The 22,488-nt window shown below is 28.0% G+C and overlaps 2 protein-coding genes and 1 pseudogene across 3 annotated transcripts; all 3 read left to right on the top strand.

Moving 5' to 3' along the window:
* The first annotated feature begins 545 nt into the window (after window positions 1-545).
* On the top strand, window positions 546-4,414 carry LOC114129168 (BLOC-3 complex member HPS4). The gene is made up of 13 exons (XM_027993819.2): window positions 546-759; window positions 828-973; window positions 1,357-1,591; window positions 1,747-1,962; window positions 2,025-2,119; window positions 2,176-2,245; window positions 2,409-2,567; window positions 2,633-2,877; window positions 2,938-3,146; window positions 3,217-3,282; window positions 3,345-3,589; window positions 3,645-3,886; window positions 3,947-4,414. Exons 2-13 carry the CDS (start codon window positions 966-968, stop codon window positions 4,113-4,115), a joined length of 1,959 nt encoding a protein of 652 aa, XP_027849620.2. The 5' UTR covers window positions 546-759; window positions 828-965; the 3' UTR covers window positions 4,116-4,414.
* A 5,433-nt stretch (window positions 4,415-9,847) lies between these two features.
* LOC114129170 (mitochondrial Rho GTPase) lies at window positions 9,848-13,230 on the top strand. Of its 2 annotated transcripts, XM_027993821.2 has the most exons (14): window positions 9,848-9,976; window positions 10,066-10,276; window positions 10,344-10,555; window positions 10,640-10,690; window positions 10,748-10,849; window positions 10,930-10,971; window positions 11,034-11,202; window positions 11,332-11,452; window positions 11,514-11,703; window positions 11,773-11,905; window positions 11,969-12,102; window positions 12,161-12,367; window positions 12,435-12,628; window positions 12,727-13,230. In XM_027993821.2, exons 2-14 carry the CDS (start codon window positions 10,072-10,074, stop codon window positions 12,881-12,883), a joined length of 1,917 nt encoding a protein of 638 aa, XP_027849622.1. In that variant the 5' UTR covers window positions 9,848-9,976; window positions 10,066-10,071; the 3' UTR covers window positions 12,884-13,230. The 2 variants fall into 2 exon arrangements, with proteins under 2 accessions (XP_027849622.1, XP_027849623.1); XM_027993822.2 differs by having other exon boundaries at window positions 9,852-10,276.
* A 4,887-nt stretch (window positions 13,231-18,117) lies between these two features.
* LOC126549412 (uncharacterized) lies at window positions 18,118-21,732 on the top strand (annotated as a pseudogene).
* The last annotated feature ends 756 nt before the right edge of the window (window positions 21,733-22,488 follow it).

Here is a 22,488-nt window from a genome sequence, read left to right as displayed (position 1 = left end):
TCAATATATTACTATAAACTATAATATAATACACATAATACATGTACCTACATCGTACACATCAGTATAATATCATACATGATACATATTTATATTTTATAGGGATTGAGGGCAATCCGGTCCTTCATCACCCCTTGGATTCCCTCTGGCATAGGGCCCTAAAGTCCTTTTTTTTATAGGAGCATGGTGCCACAGTCTTATATAGTTAGACATGAGCATATTATTATGTCATTCATACGACATACTTCTCATACAGTCTCACACGATCGTTACTACAAAAAAATATACATTATAGCCGTTATTAGGTAGATGTCTAGACGTACGTTTGAATTGTTTAGTCTCCACCAAAATGTCGCTAGATAGCGTCAGTCTATAGTTCGCAGTAAGTCGTGTTAAGTGTTTTTGGCGATTCAGTTTGATGCTCTTAAAAAATATATTACAATGGCCGATGCTTAACCTGTATAATAATATTATCTTCGTGTTGATACTATATTATTATCTACTTTAATCTTATTTTTGTTTTTATCTCAAATCAGTGCTTGTGATATTACTGATATCTAATATTGTCGTTCAAAAATTGTATTTTTATTGAGATTTGAGGATACTGCAGCTACATTATTGATTTTATATGCAAATTACATCCAACTAATCACTAAATTTTTACTGTCCCCCTCTACCTTTGTTCGTCACTAATCATTGTTTTAGGAGATTAAACGTAGGAATGGCTCTTGGCCTCCTTCGACGTCTATGGCGTCACAGGTTACGTAATGTTGATTAATATATTTGAACGATTCCGTAAATTTTGATTGTTGCTGTTGCTATAGCAGACAGTCGTCGTGATCATGGTATCCGGCGACCGGAGAACCACAAGGGTTGAACTTGTCGATTACATCCCTCCGTTTACTTTCGTGGTATAGTGTTTTACCAAATTATTTATTCGAAATAATTGTGTAGAACCTGGCGCCATGTCGAGGTAAGCATAATATTGAACCACCTGTAAAACAATCACCAAGTCCAACTAATCTATTTACAAATTGTCCATAAACAGCAAAAATGTTTTATATGTTTTTATTACCTATCAAACTCCTATCATGATGAAATACTATATATTTATTATGTTATTCCTTAATTGATGAATAAGACCCAAGAGTAAATCATATAACAAATATTGTTAAAATGTACTTATAAATAATAGAAGAATTTTAAAGATTTGATTGTTATATAATTTTCTTAACATGGTTAGTTATTATAGATTGTGTATACTATAAGTTTATGAAAAATGTTTTCAAATAGTACTTTTCTAAATGAATTGTTAATTTTTGGTAGTAATTGTTATTATTTGATTATATATTTTAGAGAACTTTTAATTGTATTTGTTTACGACCCACGATTCTGTACTACTGAAGCTGATGATCCACAAAATTCTATTTTATACTTTCATCCCCCATGGGTAAGCTCTTCACAAAAGCTTGCTTTAAGTGGCCAACTAATGGGAATTGTCAAGTTTTCTTCTTCAGTTTTCTCAACTCCTTCAGTATTAGCATTACGTTCTGGAAAATTTGCTATTCGGCACTTTGGTTCGTCAACATTGGTAATTAATGATTATTTATTAAACTTTAAATATTTTATATATATGTATATTGTTTGTACAATAAGTATATAGGTATAATAACTTTTTAAAATAAAAACAGTTATAGTTATTTATAATATAATAATATATGTATTCATTATGTATAAACATTACAGTGTGTTGGGACAGATCGAAATATTCCAGATAGTGTTTTGCAAAATCGAGCCGATACTTTGTATAATATTTTAGTTACATATCACTTTAATATCACTGAAATCTTGGATCATAAAATTCTCTGTGAACAGTTAAATATTGTAATTTCATCATATCTTTCACTTCTACTTGTTTCTTCAAATATGTTTAGTACCACTGCAGTACTTAAATTTCCCAAGGTAAGATTTATAATAATATTTTGGTTTTTTATTGGCTATATTAATTATTTTACGTTTTTCAGAGCGGTGGAAATATTCTTTTGGAAGCAATGCAAATACTTGAAAGTATGCAAGAAAAAAACAAGGTTTTAGGGGGAATGTTATTACATCAAAACAAGTATTTCATTTATTATTTTAAAAATTGAATTTATCTAATTTTATTTTGTTTTCTAGAATTGTTGTTACTCAATTTGGATTTGAACTAACTAAATTAATCCAATTGACAAATCCTTTCTGTAATAAGGTGAGACAATTATATCTAAAATATTTCATTTTCATTTTGTCCTAAAATTGTTTTTAATACATTTTAGTTTGCTGTCTAACACTTACATCATTATTAGTCATTTTCGCATTTTCACTATCAGTAATTACTTAAAAATTATCTTAAACTGATTGATTTACTATAGATACCAGCTGAAAATGTAAAAGGAAGTTTTCACTTACCATTAGGTACTCAACTCTTGTATATTTTTGTGGATAAAGAACAAGTATTACAAATTAGAAAAACAGCCACCTCACTGAAACAATCCGTGAAAAAAGCATCAAAATGGCGGCAAAAAAATAAGGTAAATAGTTTTATTATATAACTATATTGTTATATACATTAAAAATCTTATACTGACTGATATAGTTGGCTGACAAATCGCAAGACTGTCCAAAAAATAACAAAAACTCAGAAAATAAAAATATGTTCACGGTTGAAGAAGAAGATACCCCAGATAGTAATAGTGGATCAATCTGTAGCATGCCAGATATTGTGAAGGAATCTATTATCAAAGCAGAAAAGAGACAAGAAAAATCTAGTGCTGGAAAGTGTTCTTCTCTAGAATCATCTCTGAAAGAAATGCCAAATTTCTCAAAACTTGTTACTTTAAGGTATAACATTTAGCTAACATTATTTAATCATGCTTATGAAATTAAAATTTTTTATTCCAGAAAAGACACAACAAGGTATCAGAGTCTTAGGTTGTTGTCTAAAACAACAAATGATGACAATTTAAAACATGATGATAAATATAGAACATTGTGTGATCCATATTTCCCATTATTGCGTGATGACGACTATGCTGTTTCAAAAGCACTCTATGACAAACAACTATCTCAACATTACACTGATCTTGATCTTAAAGCACAGACTAAAAAAGGTTTATTATTTTTTTTAATTTAATGTAATAATTATATTCTGTTTAAATTTATTAATATTTATTGATTTAGAAAAAATATTAAAATCAAAAAAACCAGTTAGACCAACTTCCATTCCATTGAATTTACAAGCTCTTGGTAAATGTTGAATTTTATCGTTTATCACTTAAATACACATAATTATATAATTTTAAATTTAGATAGAAAACCTGCGCTTAAAGAAGACATAATGACACCTTTGATGGCTAAACTTAGCATGACAGAATCATATAACTTTGCTACACCTACAGAAAGTATTTGTAGAACTCCTACAAGTTTTCAATTGCAAACGAATTCTGCCAGCCATCAAAAACTGTTGTTATTTGTTGCTGGTTTTCAAAATACTTCAATAATGGTGTTATTAGAAAAAGAAGCTGAAAATGATGCTGAACTCATTCATCTATTAGTAAGTATTAATGTTTATAAAAGTTGCAGCTTGGTATAATTTGTTTTTTGTTTAGTGGAATTTAAGTTTCAATAATCTTGGAGACTTAGAACACTCTATAAATAACACTATCACCAATGTCCCAGATGCATATAATTTGCAAGGTACCGATGAAACTTATGGCTACATGGTAATGGACACGACCAATGCTGGTATGATTGACAAGCATGGTAATTGGTTAGGTTCACAAACAATTTTAGCAACTTCTATACATGATACTTTCCAAAAAAAACCATCAGTTCTCGATATAATCATTAGGTAAACCAGGTAGACCTAAATAATGTTTTTTGTTGACACTAAACAAATTCAATTTTACAGAAATGATGATAATATTGTTTATGGAAACAAATGTGGTAGTCGAGAATTATTTTATCAACAAAGTGGCAATATTGTTAGCGGTCTACCAACACCATCAGATATAATGGGTGTTGTATCTACAACTGCAAAACGAAGACTTCAAAGAGACCATGGCATTATTATTCTGTAAAATTTAACATAACACACTGAACTATTTATACAGTATTATGGTAAACTATTAAGAGTGTTATTAGTGTGAGATTATAATATTATGCATGCTTTTACAATTTTTATGTATTTATGCTTATAATAAAATTTAAATTAAAAAAAAAAAATACTTATTCAGTTAATATTCAACATTATGTTAACTATTAAACATTTAATGTTCAGGAAGAACTCAATTAAATGTATACACGAAGTGCCCATAGAAACAATTTGTAAACTGTAAATAATAATTTAAGAAATAAACTTATTGATTATTATTTATTATACATGAGTATATTATAATTTATATTGAAGTATAATTCGAAAATAAAATATATTTTGTGCAATTGTACATTCATAAATGTGATGTAATTGAATTAAATTGGTAAACAATATATGTATTTTGAATATTGATAGAGATAATGGATATTGACGTCATTAGAGTTGATCATTTTCTCATTATATATTCTCACTTCATTATATGATATATTAATAATATATACAAATTACAAAGTGATAAGTTTTAGTTTTATTATTATGACCTCAACTGAATGTTTGTATAATAAGCATATTTATATTCTACAATAAAAATTAGAATCAAAATCAAAATCATTTGAATAATAAACAGTTATGTATAATTCATTACATTTTATATATTTATACCAATAAATCGAGAGTTTACAATCAGGCACGAATATAGAAATTAAATAAGAAGGGCAGGGAGGGGCTGGATGAAAATATATACTTCAAGTACATAAAAGCATAGGCATTAAGTTTAAATTTCAATAGAGAATAAAATATTCAACAATTATGCATATTATAATAATTTATTTAATTATACTACTAATAATAAAAACAACAAATTAAATTGACCAATCCTCCATCTTTCTTTCTAGATGATCTTGAAAATATATTAATCACTTCATCAATATGTATAGGTATTTTATTATAAATATTTTAAGCAACTAAGCTGTTCAAACGCTACCGACCTGTGGGCCATGGCTTTTGGTTGACCTCAAATAATTTGTTTAATGTCTTAATGATGAACAACTTCTTTCAGTACTAAGTAGCTGTGGTAACTGGTATGGTATACATGTAATAATGTTTATTTTTATGATAGTGAAAAATTCATCACAATATTTTAAAGTTTCAATCACCGTATCTGATTTCATAATTTGAATATTGCTCTATTTATTCTTCTAAATTGTATATCAGTTTTTCGATCTAACCAATCTTCATTATATATTACTGCAGCTTCAATAATATTTGATAATTTATTTATCATGTTTATCAATATATTTTGCCATCCATCCTTCAGCTAAAGGCATTGCTTTGTTAAGGTTTTCATTGAATCTTATTTGTAGTTGGGAAATCAAATACTTAGTCAATAAAACTATAATAGGTAAAATAATAATTATCCTATACTGTGCCATTGGATTAGTCATTTGAATGTTACATTGTGTTATTTAACGTCCACATAAATGAGGTATTTACTCACAAACAAAAGCTGCTATATCAAAAGCATTTTTGAAATATGTTTCAATCCGGGATATAGAATTTTCTCCAATATTTTCGATATCATAAATTACATCATTTACATGCAAACACTTTTCAGATAACTTAAACTTAGGATTTTGTTATACTGAGTTTAATGTTTTAGTACAAGAAGATAAATTAGCTAAAACAGAAACACCAAGTTGAAAAAAATAAGTTGTAAAAGTGAGTTACCTACCTACTGCCTTATTTGTTGCATATGTCGATTTGTACGTCTTACTTACATCTAATCTTTGAAATATATTAAGTAGGTATCTAAGAGCCAAGGGAGGTCTTCAACCAGTTCAGCCCCATGGGCTAAAGTTGTTTGGCTCAACCCACAACTATTATTAAAAACATGTTTGTATTTAAAAAAAATTCAAAATATTTTAATGTATATTTATTATTTATTAAATTAATATACTTGTACTGTTATTTGTTTTATTATTCTTTTGTTATTTATTATGTGGTTTAATTATTAAATTTATTAAATAAATTCTAATAGAATCCTAGAATTGAAGTGGATACATATAAAAACTACATCTAGCTGTGGTTTTTATAAACGCGATTTGAATGCGTTAGAAAGCTAAACTAAGAGAAACTCCCTCGCGCTCTCACGTGTGATCATATTTTTCATCTAATGAATATATATACAAGAAATCAACAATAGGTAATCCCCAATGAAAATGACCAATACAACTAACCCCACCTGTGATTTTACCGATATGCACGATTTCCTTACGTTTCTTGAGATTTTAGTGACCAACGTTATCAAAATGATACGATTGATTATCCATGTAATGGAAGCGTATGCGAAGTATAGAGGTACTTAAGGCACATGTGAGAAAAAGTAACGATCGATTTCTTTTTGGTAAAAATATGCATTTTTCCGTAAATCCTTTTGTTGAATTCAAAACCGATTTAGTATATTTGGTGTAGTTCAAAAACGAATTAATGTATATTTATTTAACTTGAAGCTTATACCAAATGTTTATATTATCGTTTACTATATTAACAAACAATTATTTTACATTTTTACGATTTTCGATCCTTTTTGAGCTATTTTGGTCGTATACAATTTTTTTTTTAGTTGTTTTTTCCAGTTAAAATTTTTTAAGTATGTTTTAAGATTTCGTACAAAGCTCTTCATAGTCGTTAATTTCTCAATAAAAAAATATCAAACATTTAGTCACAATATTTTTGTACAAGCATTTAAAGATAATAATCATAAAAATCGCGAAAATTAGTCAATTATTTTGTAGTTAGAGATTTAAAGAAAATTTTGTTTTTATACCTGTTTAAAAAATGTATAGTTCTTTATTAGTTTACCTATACAATGTATAAAAAAAATAACGAAATACATTTGATATCTATTGTACAACAAAGTGATTAGGAGGTACTTACTACTTACTCAACAGTTTTTTTTTTTAATTTGTATTTTGAAGTAATTATAAACAAGAAAAATTAAAAATAATCCAAAGAAATAAAAGTGCATTTTTATTTATTAAAAAATAATAACTACGAATAGGTAAATTATTACTTATTAAAATATTGAACTATTAATAAGACTATTATGTCTATAGGTAATTATAGACATAAAAACATAGTTAACACAAATTACACGTTTATATACCAGCAGGATCGAATTTACAGAAATAATCTATATAAGCCAATTATAAGGTCATAGTTATATGGCAATTGGCAGAGTATAGTAAATAATAATATCTAGTCCACCTAATTAAATTATCCAAAAATGAATCCAAAGAATGAAAACCACGAAGCTGTGTAACGCGATTGGTATACGCACGATTGAAATTAATTGATTAAAATTTAAATCAATTAATTAATTTAACATTTTATTACAAAGATATTTACAATTTAGGTACCTAGTTATTTTGTTCGTTGCATATAATTTTTTTTATCATCATTAAATAAATTATTATTTCTACGTATTTGTATTGATTCATATTTTAATTAAATATAAAAACATGTACCTACTAAATCTAGTGCCAGATTGGTCTATTATAGGAAATAGGCTATCTCTTGTAATATAGGCTGTATTATAAATAAATAAAAATAACAGATTTAGATATTTTCAAATGCAATATTTCCGCCAAAAATTAATTTAAGCCATTGAATCATTTTCTAATAAGTAATAATATAGGTATAATAGGTAGTAAAATAAATTACTTTAATAGTAGTATCATAAAACATATCGTGAAATATACTTGATAGTTGATGATATAGGCAGATTGACCTTTTTACTTGAGAATCGTTGTTCATATATTATTATAATTTATATTTATAATGATAGGTATATTATTGAATTCAAATTAAACACAATTAGTCATTCATTATACGAGTGATCTATTTATGAGTCTATGACCTAATGTTACAGTCAAGCGGCACCCATTTCTTTAGGTTTCCTCTGTTTTGGAAATCATATAACTATAGGTATAAGTAAATGTATTCATTAATACAATAAAATAGGTTTATGCAGCCATGCACTTCAACTGTTATTTGTTGCAAGTAAAAAAATTAATTTTATTAGAATGTCATAAAATCATACGACATACATACTATCATGATTAACGATTATGAAGAAAATCGTTTTTATATACAGTATTAAGACTGCAATTCACGAATAGTTGGAAAAATAATTAAATGTATTTCTATGGGTAAAATTTTTATGATCATACTAAAATTGTATTAATTATTTATACGATTATAATGATAAATGATTATATTATTATTTTAGTTTTTTTTTCTGCGATTTTTTATTTTGGTTTTTTTCCGTACCTTGAACAATTTAACTGTGAAAAAAGAAAAAGTGTATCAATGATAAAAAGAACTATATATATCTATATACCTACGTATTATACTATTTTATAATAAACTTTATAAATCTATATTTTAGATAAAATTAACTAAAAAAAGGTTATTTTAATAATTAAATCACGGAGGAAATTTGGACTTGGGCCAACCCAATTTTTTCGGACTAGATTTGCCCTTGGCCCCTGCATAACCACATGACGTGTAGTACAACTACACACTGACGCACTGTAAAATAAGTAATAAGTATACAGCTACAGTAATAGGTAGGTTAGGTATCTTAAATGTGTCTCAAGTCTCAGCTCTCAAGTCATTGTTGTATAGGTATTATAATATAGGTGCACATTAGTACATTACTGCAGAGTACAGAACATAAATTAATTGTTGACATTGATTTGAAAAACTTTATTGTGGCGTTTTCTATGGATAACTGATATATAATACTATTATAGAGGTCACATTGTCACAATAAATAAAAGTCCAATAACCAGTAAAAAACTAGAAAAAATTAAATATGCTAATTAAAATTAATGTACAACATTTGGTTATTTTTGTGCTTGGATTATTTTTATCATGGTTTTTTCTTGATTTTTTTTCTTTGGTTTTTTTCTTACCACCTTTTTTGAAACTAAATAGTTACCTACTCGTTATCCACTACTTTTGCATCATATTCATGGCTACATATAACTTGCTAGTTACTAAAACAAATTGTAGGTTTTATATTATGTTATTTGTCGGCTAGTTGTCTATCTTTATATAGAGTATTCCTTTTGGTGTGGTTAACATAATTAAATGCATTTTTAATAACGTACATCGTTTTTTTGGATAAACACGAACCTCCATCCACCGAAAAAAAGAGGGGCAGTTGCCCCTTTTGGGTTATAAGTTCGGCGTCACTGATAGGATAGGTATATTTTGTAATTCTATAGTTCTATAATCCACAAGTCTCGCAAGTTCGAGACTAGGTAGAACAGTGGTCTATTTTCGTGGTATATAAATCACTATACAATTTATTAAGCTTTACTAAATAACTAATATCTTTATAATTATTTTATTCGAGTAATATCATATTATAAATATTTAATATCAATTTATTCATTAATATTGATTTACATGTACTTATTCAATTTTAGACTATAATATAGTATTATTATTTATTCTATTAATTTATTATAATATATTATACTTTAGTGGTTTTAGGTAAGGCGGTCGCCTAAAAGACGAATCATCCACATTTTTATTGGTCATACTGCCTTTCTGAAAAGTTTAATCAATTTTTCGTTATCAGTAAGTTAATACTGATTACTGATAACTGTTTTGGATCATTGAATGACCGAAACGACTGGTACTTATTATAGAAGAATTAATAATAAAATATCTTTTTTATGAATCAAGCTGTTTATTATAATATTATTGTATTGTATATTTAATTATTGAAAGAACACCATCATCGTACGAGAATAAAATGCTCTAAGTTTTCGAGTGAGTTAATTAGTAAAAATAACTTATAATGATTGATAATACCACTGATTAACAAATAAATCACTAACGTTTCAACGGTCGATGTTCAGTAAAATATGTCTTCCGAAATGGGACCAAAACAAACTGGACGATCTGTACGTATTTTATTAGTTGGTGACAGGGATGTTGGTAAGACATCTATCATATTGTCCCTGGTCAATGAAGAATTTTTGGATGAAGTGCCCGGAAGGGCTGAAACAATAACGATTCCTGCCGAAGTTACCCCTGAATTGGTGCCTACAGATATTATTGATTACCATGGTAAGTTTTCATTTCATTTATAAATTTCACTTAAAATGGCTAATATATTGGTTATTTTTAATCTTAGAAAACGAACAAGACAATGAAGAATTATGTGAACAGATACGCCACGCAGATGTGATTTGCCTGGTATTTTCAGTGGTGGATGATTCTAGCCGACAAAACATCAAAGATAAATGGATGCCATTACTGAGGGAATGCCAACTAAATAGTGATATATTTCACCCTGTTATATTGGTTGGAAATAAAAGTGATCTCATCAATAGTATTTCAATGCATGTAAGTTTATAATAATCTGTAAAAAATTATCTTATTCCCTATACTAACAATTATAGAATAAATTTATTAATTTTTATTTTAAAGCTTGTCGAAGATGTTTTATATGAATATCCTGAAATAGAAACCTATGTTCAAGTAAATATTGTGAAATGTTTTTAATTGATTTAAGTTAATTCATTATGTGAATTTTAGTGTTCAGCAAAAATGTTGATGAACATTAGTGAAATGTTCTGTTATGCCCAAACAGCAATTCTGCATCCCACAGCTCCATTGTACTCGGTTGAGGATAAAATTGTATGCTATACACAATTAATTTGTTAATTAATTAACTAAATATTTATCAATATATGTATTTATAATTATTTTTGTTTCAGCTTACTGAAAAATGTAAAAGAGCTCTATGTCGTATATTTAAAGTAAATCATAAATATTATTATAAAATGTTTGAATATTTCTTATTTAAAGCAATATGTTATAGATCTGCGACACAGATAACGATGGGCTACTTAATGATGAAGAATTAAATAATTTCCAACGTCATTGTTTCGATTCTCATTTGCCTTTACAACAGTTGAATGGCATCAAAACTATTATTAATATGAACTGTGAACGCGGAATTTCTCCATCAAACTGTGTTACTCTTGAAGGTATTTGTTAAATATAAAAGTATAATACATGGATTACAGTATTTATTTGAGTATAAGTTAAAATATAAAATAAATTTAATGAGGTTATTTAAAAGTAATCTAATATACAATATTATTAAAAAATTATAGGGTTTTTGTTCCTGCACATGTTATTTATACTAAAAGGAAAAGCCCAAACAACATGGACTGTAATTAGAAAATTTGGATATAATGACAATTTAAATTTTTCATACAGCTATCTTCATCCTAAGTATACTACACATATATAAGCCTCTTTACTTAATTATGTTAATACCATATTTGTTTTGTAGTTTAAAAGTAGATAAATATTGTACCATCGAGCTATCTCACAAAGGTGAACACTTTTTGTCACGCTTATTTGAGACACACGATAAAGATAAAGATGATTGCTTGAGCCCAGTTGAGTTGAAATCATTATTTTCCATGTGTACAGAAGACCCACCACTTTTAAGAAAATGCATATACAATACAAATCATAAAGTATTTACATTTTTTTTAAATTTGATTATTAAAGTTTTTACTGAATTAATTTATATATAATACCATTAGGGATGGATAACATCACAAGGATGGCTGTCTTTTTGGTCTTACTGTACTCTTATTGAAGCTGATACTACATTAGCATATTTAGCAATGCTAGGGTATAACATGAAACCAGAAAATCAACTTACAGGAATTCAAGGTGAGATAAAAATAGAAATAAAAAACACGAGCAAAATTAATTAATTTTTTTTTTTTTTTGCAGTAACTAGGAGTAAGAAAATTGATTTACAGAAGAAACAATCTCAGAGATCAGTATATATTTGCCACGTTATCGGGAGTAAGGGGAGTGGAAAGTCAACAATATGTAAACGACATGTCAAAAATGCGAAAATTGATGTAAATAGAAATATTATGTTTGATTTAGACACATATGATTTTTTTGAAAATATTTTAGAATCACTTGGAAGATGTTGAAGAGCCAAGTATTACATCAGTTAATCGTGTTCAAGTATACGGACAAGACAAATATTTGGTTCTAAAAGAGATAAAGCCAATTAGTGAAAATAATTTGACTAAACAAGATATTAAGTGTGATGTAGTATGTTTAGTATTTGATTCTTCACAGAGTTGTTCATTTGAATATAGTGCACATGTATATTTAGTAAGTATAATCTTAGTTTAAATAATAAATTTGCTTACATTATTTAACTATAATTTTTTATTTTCAGAAATATTATCAGAGCAGAAACATCCCAGTTTTGATTGTAGCCAATGATAAAGGTAGACCTTTAATGAAACAAGACTACATATTACAACCAGATCAATTTTGCAAACAGAATAGATTATCAGCTCCGTACATGTTCATAAATTCAAATGAAGGAAAAAAATTATACTCAAATTTAGCCACAATGGCTTCCCTTCCGTATGTATTTTTATAACTAAATATTTTAATTAGGATTGTTTACTATATTTGGAAGGGCAATCAATATAGAAGTCTTATTGAATTTTTATTGTTTTCAGACATAAATACAGTCCAAATCAGTCTTGTCTTATACCAAGTTTACGAGAATCGATTTTATTCATTTGTAAAACGGGCATTGGTGTTGCCATGATAGCTTTGTGTGGCGTTTTGGTTGGTAAATGTCTCGTGAAATCGAAAAAAGATCTGCTGAGTTAAAACCTTTAAAATAGTACAATAATGTTGTTGTTTTTAGATTTATTTTATTCCAAACATTTAATATTTTAAATTTTCTTCTATTTTTTTTTTTAATTATCGAATTATTATTACATAATTTAGTGTTATATTTATATTAATTGTATTTATCATTAAAGTAAAATACCAATTAATATTTATATATAAATTTGGGTAACATTAGATACCAATGTTTTGACAACATAAATATGTTAAAGATTACATTTCCATGTGTAGTTATGTTAATCTATTATTATGATTACCTTTTACAAGCTTAAATGTTTTATTAATTAGATTTTGATTGTTTTTAAATAGAATGATTATAATACCTATTATTATCTTTATTTTGTTTTGTGTTTAGAATTACCTCATGTACTCATACAACCTATTCATCTATATCCATTTTATTAAAGAATTATTTTTAATTATGTCTAATAATTACAATATTTATTACCTAGCATGGTTAATATTTATTTATTGAAAATAAAAAAAAAATATTATTTTAGTAAAAATATAGCTATATTAATCTTTTAACAGAAATTGGGTTGTTTTACAAATCATAAGGAATATAATTATTCTTTTAGTATTACTGGACAAGTATAATGGTCAATTTATTGTTGCATTTTCATTACTGAATTAACTGATATGGTGGTATCACATAAAAACCGCGAATCAGTAGCGTATTTAGGGGGAAGATATAGAGGGCGATTGCCCCGGGCAGCACTTTTTTTGAGGGGGGGGGAGGCAGTAAATTTAACTGGAAGCTTTTTTTTTTTAAATACAGGTTTATGTTTCACTGTTTCATAAATAGATAAGGAAATAAATTAAAACATTTTACAATTTGCTTTGATTATTTTGTTATCATGGGTACTACTGAGAATATCTATGGTTACGATATTCAAAATTCTAGGGCGCTGTGTACATTTTAGATTTTGCACGAAGTGATGAATGTATTGATTTTACAATGATATGTGTGTTGTTTTTTTTTTGTGTCTGTGTACAGCATAACCTATCGAAATAATGCTTCAATATCAAACTTCAGGGGTGGTTTACGATGATCAAGTTAATATCTTTGGTACGCTATAGAGGTCAAAAAAAAAATTTCTAACAGTTTTCAAAAAAATTAGGAAAAACAAAAAAAAAAGTAACGGAAACAAGGGAATTTTTCATATCACAAAATCGAAAAACCTAAAAAATAATCGCTGTAAATACTTGAAATTTTTACCAAATATTTAAATTAGTGTTATCTATAATATACAGTTAAACTTTCAAAATATTTTGTCTTTATTTGAGTTATTTATAAAAGACTGAAATTTTTGATTTTTCTGAGTAAAATTGAAGTGTCAATAAAAAAAATAAAAAATCATTAGTCACAATTTTTACGAAATATGATGTCAAAATCGTGAAAATTTGCAAGTAATTTTGTCATTGAAAATTCATAAATTTTTTTGTATTTATATCTAAGGTTAAAAATGTAACACTAAGTTTTCCATTAGTTTTCCTTCGAATTGATATACAGAAAATTCGAAGCCTCATTATAGGAAAAATGTTATGAGAGTTTGAATTTAAAATTTTTACAAAATCGTGTAATGATAACAATTTATCCTTAAACGATTTTCAATATTTGTTATTATTCAAAAAGTATAAGTCGTAAATACTTGAAAATTTCACAAGTTCTTTAGATTAGCATTTTTTTTTACATAATACTTACATTACCACAAATAAGTTCAATACACATAATACCAGTAACCTGTAAGTACCTAGAACTGTATCTCGTGTATCTATATAATATAATAACACAATATTATATAGGTATTTTTTGTTTTTATAGGTATTCGGACGATAGCCATAATTAAATATTACGAGTAAGTTAGCTAGAAAATATTGACTACCTAGTTAAATCATGATAATGTGCTGGCTAATTAGAATAACATATTATATTATAAATTATAATACCTAATATTTAAACCTATTGTTGTTTTTATAATTTTTATTGTCAGTCAGTAAAGCTATTTGAATACAATTTTCATGGTTTATATTATTTTCACACTTTAGTAATTTATCTGTTAATTGTTTACATAATTACATCTTTAGAACGCAATTAGTTTTTTTTTTAAGTATCTATTTCTGTTTTACAAATATTATTATCTTTAATTTTAAATATTTTTTATTTTAATATTAGTGTATAATTTTTCAAGAATACTTAGCGATCAGATGAGTATTAGTATCTACGTTTTCTAATATTATACACATCATTTTAGGTACCTATAGAATCATTTGATTTGTTTTATTTTATTTTTTATTATTGGTATAATAAATAATGATATTCAAAAAAACAAGCAAGATTTTAGATGTACAATTGATTATTAATGATATGTGAAAAATATATTTCTTTTTTATTATGTAATTATTAAAATATAATTGACAATATAAAGGTAAGTTTAATTTATCTGTGTAATATTAGAAATAATTTTAATAATCTTATTTTAGTTAAAATACTACCCTTTTAAATAGTTTCAAAATCTGAAATGAAATCAGTCTTATTGTTTGTACTAGGTACTTGGTAACTATAATACATATATCATCGTATAAAATTGATTTTAGATTTAATGGTAGACATAGAATGTTACAATGGGTCATTCCTTCAAAAATAAAAATGAAATCATAAATTTTTTAATATTATTGTACACACACACACTATATTACCGTACACACATATTAATGTATATTCAACAGTTATTTCCTTTCAAGTTTCAATAAATATATCTGTATAATCAAAACAAAATGTATATTTCATCTACCTGCAATACCTTATCCCTCGATGACCACCATAGATCGTCACCGCGTATTGTCACGCTTCTATTCTCCCACATTTATATTAAAACGTTTGTAATGATATGCTAGATTCTACATATCATGATTTTTGTAAAGTCGTTATTTTCATTTAATAAAATATATAACGGTCGAGTTGTCGTACGCATGTAATAAAATCTAAAATAACCCCAATAAATCATGTCACTGGTGATTGGAACGATTCCTATTATCTAGTCTCGTACAGGACACTGTACGGGATTATAACGGTACAGCGCAACACATGCAACTTCTTTCATGTGCCGCCGGAGACGGGGGATGGTCCGGTCAGGGTCGCTTTCACCAGGGAAAAAGACAATTTTCTTTGGGGACGCCGACACCTTTGATCGGGCCGCCGATGACTCTGGCGGACCTGGCCTAAATCGTCTCCTCTCATCAGTGCATGAGCACCCTCCATAGCGAGAAGTGCATGAGCACCACCCAGACAGACAAGTGCAGGAGCACAGCTGAATTACTCGCAACCACTCAAAGGACATTGCCTGCGACAACTTTGCTGTTTCTTTTTCATATAACGAAATTTGTCAAAGTGTTTAATTATTTCTTTCTTGAGTGATAAAAAAATTAATAAACTCCATCCTTGTCACGTCGACTGCAACCAGAGACAGCTGCGGACAAGGTAAGGTGCATGCGCACCCACATTTAAATAATAATAGTACTGTAGAGTTTACTTGATCGTTCTCGAAGCTCGACCTCGAGAACCCTCCGACCATCAGGAGGAAGGTAATTTCACAAATTTAGAGTGATAAAATATAGGCTAAAATAATCAATAGACTTCTAATAACTTACAAATATATTTGAGGCAATCATTCAAGGCTTGTGTCCCTTGTGGTTGCCGATACAATTTATTTAAACTACTTCGCTTAAATCAAAACATTACTTTTAAAAATAAAAATATTAATCACGTATTAATATTTTTACCTTAACTACTAAGCTTATTTTTAGTTACTTTATTTTTGCGTTATTACACGTTCGTGTCTGAATACACAGCTCACTAAAAAAGAAATCCCTAACAAACAATAGTACAGGTAAGTATCCGTCAGTCTAGACTCTAAATTCAGTTTATTTAATTCATATAATATACCCTGGGTCCTTTATAGTCGGGAGCACGAAAAATGAGCGATGGCCCCCGCGACCCGTTGTTAGTACCCACTGCTGTAGGCATTGGTTCTCAGCATTGTACTATCACGCTGCGCTGTCGGGCTAACCTAGCCGGGTTTAATAGTTTGATAACCACTTTACAAAAACTGCCGCTTGGAACATGACGGGCAGCGCTCATTTTTCGTGCTCCCGTGAGTCCCGACTATAAGTCAAATGTATTTTTATCGATCAACAAGCAACATCACGTTTCTACTTACATTCTCTTTACATTTTTTTTTCTTTTAAATATGGATCTCATGACACGTAAGTACCTTTATAGTTTTTTTATATGTAATACATCTAAGATTTTATTTTTTTATTTTTTTTTAGTTTATGAAGTATTCCATTTTTATTTAAATTCAACATTCCAGAAATTAACTAAGGTTACATGTAAAGATTGTAGTCTAGATTTGTTGTTTAAATTGTAGGTTAAGAAAAAAAAAATTTTTGTAGCAAATACCATCTTGTAAAAAACTCAAGATGGTATAAGTTTATTAATAATAAGTTTATTGGTGACCGCAATGGTTAATCGAGGATATAACCAAATACTCGAGCTTCGATATCGAATTTTTCTTACGTGAAATCTTCGAAGAAGCCTATCAATTACATTGCGACGATGGGCATTCACAATGGAAACTCCATTTATTAGATAATAGTTTAGTTTTTAGTTAGTAATTATTATATATATCAAATAAATCATAATAATTGCATAGAAAAATTATTAAATAAGTGTTTTTTTCGTAACTCTTCCTCCATAGGAAAAAACTATTGGGAGGAGTTATTATATTAGATTTATATTAATAAGTTTTTTTTTATTTTTTAAATGTAATCTACAATCTATACCATTATTAATAAGTTAAATAAGTTAAATAATGTAAATATTAGTTTAAGTAGTATTATATTTAATTTAGATTTAAAATTAGGTGAAAAATTAGAAGATAAGAAAAAATTAGAATTAGGAAAAAAGAAAAAAATTAGCTGTTTAATTTTAGATTTGTTAAATATAGACTATAGTTATAAGATTTTAGAATATATCAACAAAAAAATAACGTTCCATGATAAAAATGATGAGGAGGAGATATGGTGAAAAACGTACAATCACATCTTTAGGTGAGTAATATAATATAAATCATATATAAAATGTGTTACAAATTAAATAATAATACGTCGTTGGGTTTTACGAGACTATTTGATCGAAAAACACTACATGTATAAGTATTCTATTGTTATCGAAAATGCCCTGTCCCAACCGGTCTATTCTCGACACGTGCAGGTCAGTTTCAGGAATTTTATCGATGCTCTGTTCAATACAATGATACCCAAAGTAGTTAAAACTCTATAGTGATATACCTAATTCCCCAATAATATTTTACCTAACCCTGGCTTAATTTATCTTCATCATCGCAAATGCTAAGACACTTGCTCCGTTATCCGTCAATGACCGATGTGCGTTCAGTCTGTTGACTGTTCTAGACAACCATTTGACATTTCGTATATTATACTATCTCCGCGTTTTCACAGTCCTTACACAACAGTATTAATAATTTTTCCAAGTGTTTAAACACTTTATTTAAACATGTTTAAATGCGATAAGTGTCCATCGGTTTTTAACGCGAAGCGTAATTTGTCGACTCATAAAAAAACTCATCTCGGAATTCGATTCCCATGCACTATTTGCCCTACGACATTTAAATACAAGTCAGATCTTAATAGACACCAAAAAAATCTTCATGGTATTATTTATATAATATTATTTTTCATTATTCATGATATTAATTTATAATATTTTTTCAAGATATCATTAACGTGTATGCCCATCATCAACCCGCCGCACGTGAAGATATACAGATAGCACCGCAAATAACTGTTCCAGATATACCAGCTGGTGGTTCAAACATGTTATCTGATGACGATATTTGTATGATTGCAATGGATGCATATGAAATGCTAGACGCTAATACAGGTTAGTTAAATATATTTTATCACTCGCGACATTTTCGACAACACATTTTTGGATTTTAATTAGGATTTTTATTTTTTAAAGATTCTTAAACTACAACCGATAACGGGAAACGTGCTTCTTCCGCAAACACTACGTCTGCTATCAAAGCTAAAAGAGCACGTTTACTTCTTGTACAGTCTCCCGGCTTTATCGAAATTTCGTCTTCTGCAAATAGAAAAGTCGTATGGTATTACGCAAAAAATATCAAAAACATTCAAAACTATATTGAATTTTTTAATTCGATTAAAACTAATTTGAAAACTTCACCTATAATTTTTCGTGGCGATGAAGATAATCAGAATGTGGGTGAATATTTTGTGAAGAGTATCGTTGAAATAGCTGAAAACATTGAAAAATTACTACAAACCAACATACCAATAACCTTTGCTACAGAACAACAACAAGCACATAATTTATGTTGGACATGTAATTTATGTAAAAACGGTTTCTCTGTGGGAAACCATAAAGTTGCTGATCACTGTCACTTATCGGGTAAATTTCGACAAGCATTGTGTAATACCTGCAACCTCAAGCTTCAAACACCAAATTTTGTACCATGTTTTTTTCATTTAGTAGTTCATTAATTATTGTAACTGAACTCGGTCTCGATGTGAAAAGAATTTCTGTAATACCAAAGAGTGAAGAAAAATTTATCTCATTTTCAAAACACATTTCCAACAACTTTTCAATACGGTTCATCGACACATTAAGATTTATGGCTTCAAGTTTATCAACACTCTCGGAAAATTTATTAATACCAGGGTTCGAAAAGTTTAGAGAAACAGCTAAACATTTTAATACCGCAGACTTGCCATTCGTTACTCGTAAAGGTGTTTACCCTTATGAGTATACGGATGGTTGGAACAAGCTGGAGCAAACCAATTTACCAGAGAAAGCAGATTTCTACAGTACACTAACAGAATCAAATATACAAGAAGAAGATTATGAACATGCAAAAACTGTTTGAAGTCACTTTGGATGCAAGACTTTGGGTGAATACAGTGATCTATATCTGAAAATTGATGTTTTATTGTTGGCTGACGTGTTTGAGAACTTCAGAGACCTATGTTTAACCACATACTGTTTGGACCCATCTTTTTACTATACAGCACCAGGATTCTCCTTTGATTGTATGTTAAAATATACCAGAGTCAAATTAGAGTTACTCACAGAGTATGATATGCTGTTGATGATTGAAAAGGGTAATTATAATAATTATATATAAAAATTTACATTTATAATATATAAATTTTTTATAGGAATTCGAGGCGGTTTGACACAAGCAAGTATGAGGTATGCTAAAGCTAATAATGAAAAGACCCCAGATTATGATCCAACAAAGTCCAAATCATGGTTAATTTATCAAGATTGTAAGTATACATATACATATATTTTAATTATTTTTTTTTTTTTAATATTTATTTTTTTAGGTAATAATCTATATGGTTGGGCAATGTCACAACACATGCCCTATGGTGGTTTTAAGTGGGTTGAACCTAAACTAGAAGGGCTTAATGATTTGAACGATACATCACCCATCGGACGGATATATGAAGTTGACATTACTTATCCAAAAGAACTCCATGATAAACACAACGACTTACCTTTCCTACCACAAAACGGTATCCCAGCTGGTTCAAAAGTTAAAAAACTCATGGCAACACGACAGTCGAAAAAAAACTATATTATTCATTACCGAAACCTCCAACAAGCTATAGCCAATTGACTCATAGTTGAAAAAGTAAATGTATAAATGTTTTTATTTTACATTTATAATATAATTATTTTTTATTATAGGTTCATAGAGTAGTTCAGTTTAATCAATCACCATGGCTGGCTCCATACATAGCACTAAACACAGAGATGCAAAAAAAAGCAGCAAATGACTTTGAGAAAGACTTTTTCAAACTTTTAAATAATGCGGTTTTTGGAAAAACCATGGAGTCTATGCGGAAAAGAATAAAAATGGAACTGGTGTCTAGTGATCGTCGTTTACAAAAACTGATAAATCAGTCAACATTCAAACACTGTACTACATACAATGAAACTTTAAATGCAATTGCATTAGAAAACAAAATCATTGATTTTTGTAAACCTATTTATATAGGTAAATTACATTTATTTTAAATTTTTTATTGTTATATTAATATTTTAAATTTTTTATCAGGTTTTGCAGTGCTGGAAATTTCCAAGTATTTAATGTATGACTATCACTATAACGTAATGCAGAAACATTATGATGATAAGATTGAGCTCATGTATACAGATACAGGTAAATTATTATTATTATTAATTTATTATTTTAGTTTCATTGGTATACTTTTATTAATTTAATTTATTATTTTAGATTCATTGGTGTACTATATTCAAACTGATGTTTTTTACAATGATCTGTTGAACAATCCAAACTTGTTGAATCGAATGGACACTGCAAATCTACCCCGTGACCACCCGTGTTACATTGCTGAGAGAAAGAAGATTCCTGGGTTATTTTCTGATGAAACCGATGGACGTATTATGAGAGAGTTTTGTGCTCTCCGTGCAAAGTCCTACGCTTACATTTTAGAAGATAAGGAGAAAATCAAAGCAAAAGGAATCCGTGAACATGTTGTTAGAAACCATATGACTTTTCAAGATCATAAACGGTGTTTGTTTGGTGATACCAGTTTGGAAGTAACAACGTCAAACGTCTATCCGTTCATTCAAGCACAAATTAAAGACGATCAAATCCAATAAATTAACTTATAACAGTTTTGATGATAAAAGGGTTATACTTGAAGACAAAGTACACACCCTAGCTCATGGACACTATTCTATAGAGTGAGTATATAAATATATATATATTTTAATTAATAATTTTGAATTTTATAGGGAGGAACTCGAAGCAGAACTAGATAGTTAGTTATATATTTGTAATGATTATTTCTGTATGTATAATTTTTTTATACTTGTTTAATTTTTGTAAATATTTTTTCTATGTCATATTTTTGTACTTGTATATTTTACTTTAAACCATTTTTTTTGTCAATATTATAGTTAGTAGTATGTATTTGTAAAGATTATTTCTGTATGTATAATTTTTTATACTTGTTTAATTTTTGTACTTGTATATTTTACTTTAAACCATTTTCTTTGATAGTTAGTATGGTATAAAAATAAAACTCAATTTTGAAATAAAAAAATATGTTATTTATTTAAAATAAAAAAACATGATTACAATTTTTATGAATTATTTACAAACCATTTTCTTAAAGCAAACACTTTATAAAATGTACAATATTTAGGATTTAAGTCCTTATGAAAGATACAACAAGGTAAATTTTCTTCATCACATATTTGATCCAGTCGAGGACAACCCAAGTCTTCAATGTTGATGACTGCAACGTGTGGTATATACTCTATAAGTAGTTGTTTTTTCTGTTCGCCTTTGGTGTAAATACAGTCAAACTTTAACGAATTCAATATTCTCCCAAGTTCTACATACTCAATATCACCGTAATCTATAGATAGTTGATGAAAATTTTGTAGCCACTTGTTAGTTTTTCGACGTTTATTATCTTGATTAGATTTTGAATTTTTA

Source organism: Aphis gossypii, chromosome 1 (assembly GCF_020184175.1).
Source record: "Aphis gossypii isolate Hap1 chromosome 1, ASM2018417v2, whole genome shotgun sequence".
NCBI lineage: Eukaryota > Metazoa > Arthropoda > Insecta > Hemiptera > Aphididae > Aphis > Aphis gossypii.
Note: the sequence above shows the minus strand (reverse complement) of the source record. Positions and strands in the feature narration are given on the sequence as shown.

Excerpts from the sequence above, each read along its gene's own strand:
- LOC114129168 (XM_027993819.2), top strand. Across the intron at positions 2,246-2,408 it reads CAAATCCTTTCTGTAATAAG|ATACCAGCTGAAAATGTAAA; the intron begins GTGAGACAATTA and ends GATTTACTATAG. Across the intron at positions 3,590-3,644 it reads CTGAACTCATTCATCTATTA|TGGAATTTAAGTTTCAATAA; the intron begins GTAAGTATTAAT and ends TTTTTTGTTTAG.
- LOC114129170 (XM_027993821.2), top strand. The coding sequence starts at position 10,072 with ATGTCTTCCGAAATGGGACCAAAACAAACTGGACGATCTGTACGTATT. Across the intron at positions 10,972-11,033 it reads CTCTATGTCGTATATTTAAA|ATCTGCGACACAGATAACGA; the intron begins GTAAATCATAAA and ends AATATGTTATAG. Across the intron at positions 12,368-12,434 it reads ATAGTGCACATGTATATTTA|AAATATTATCAGAGCAGAAA; the intron begins GTAAGTATAATC and ends TTTTATTTTCAG.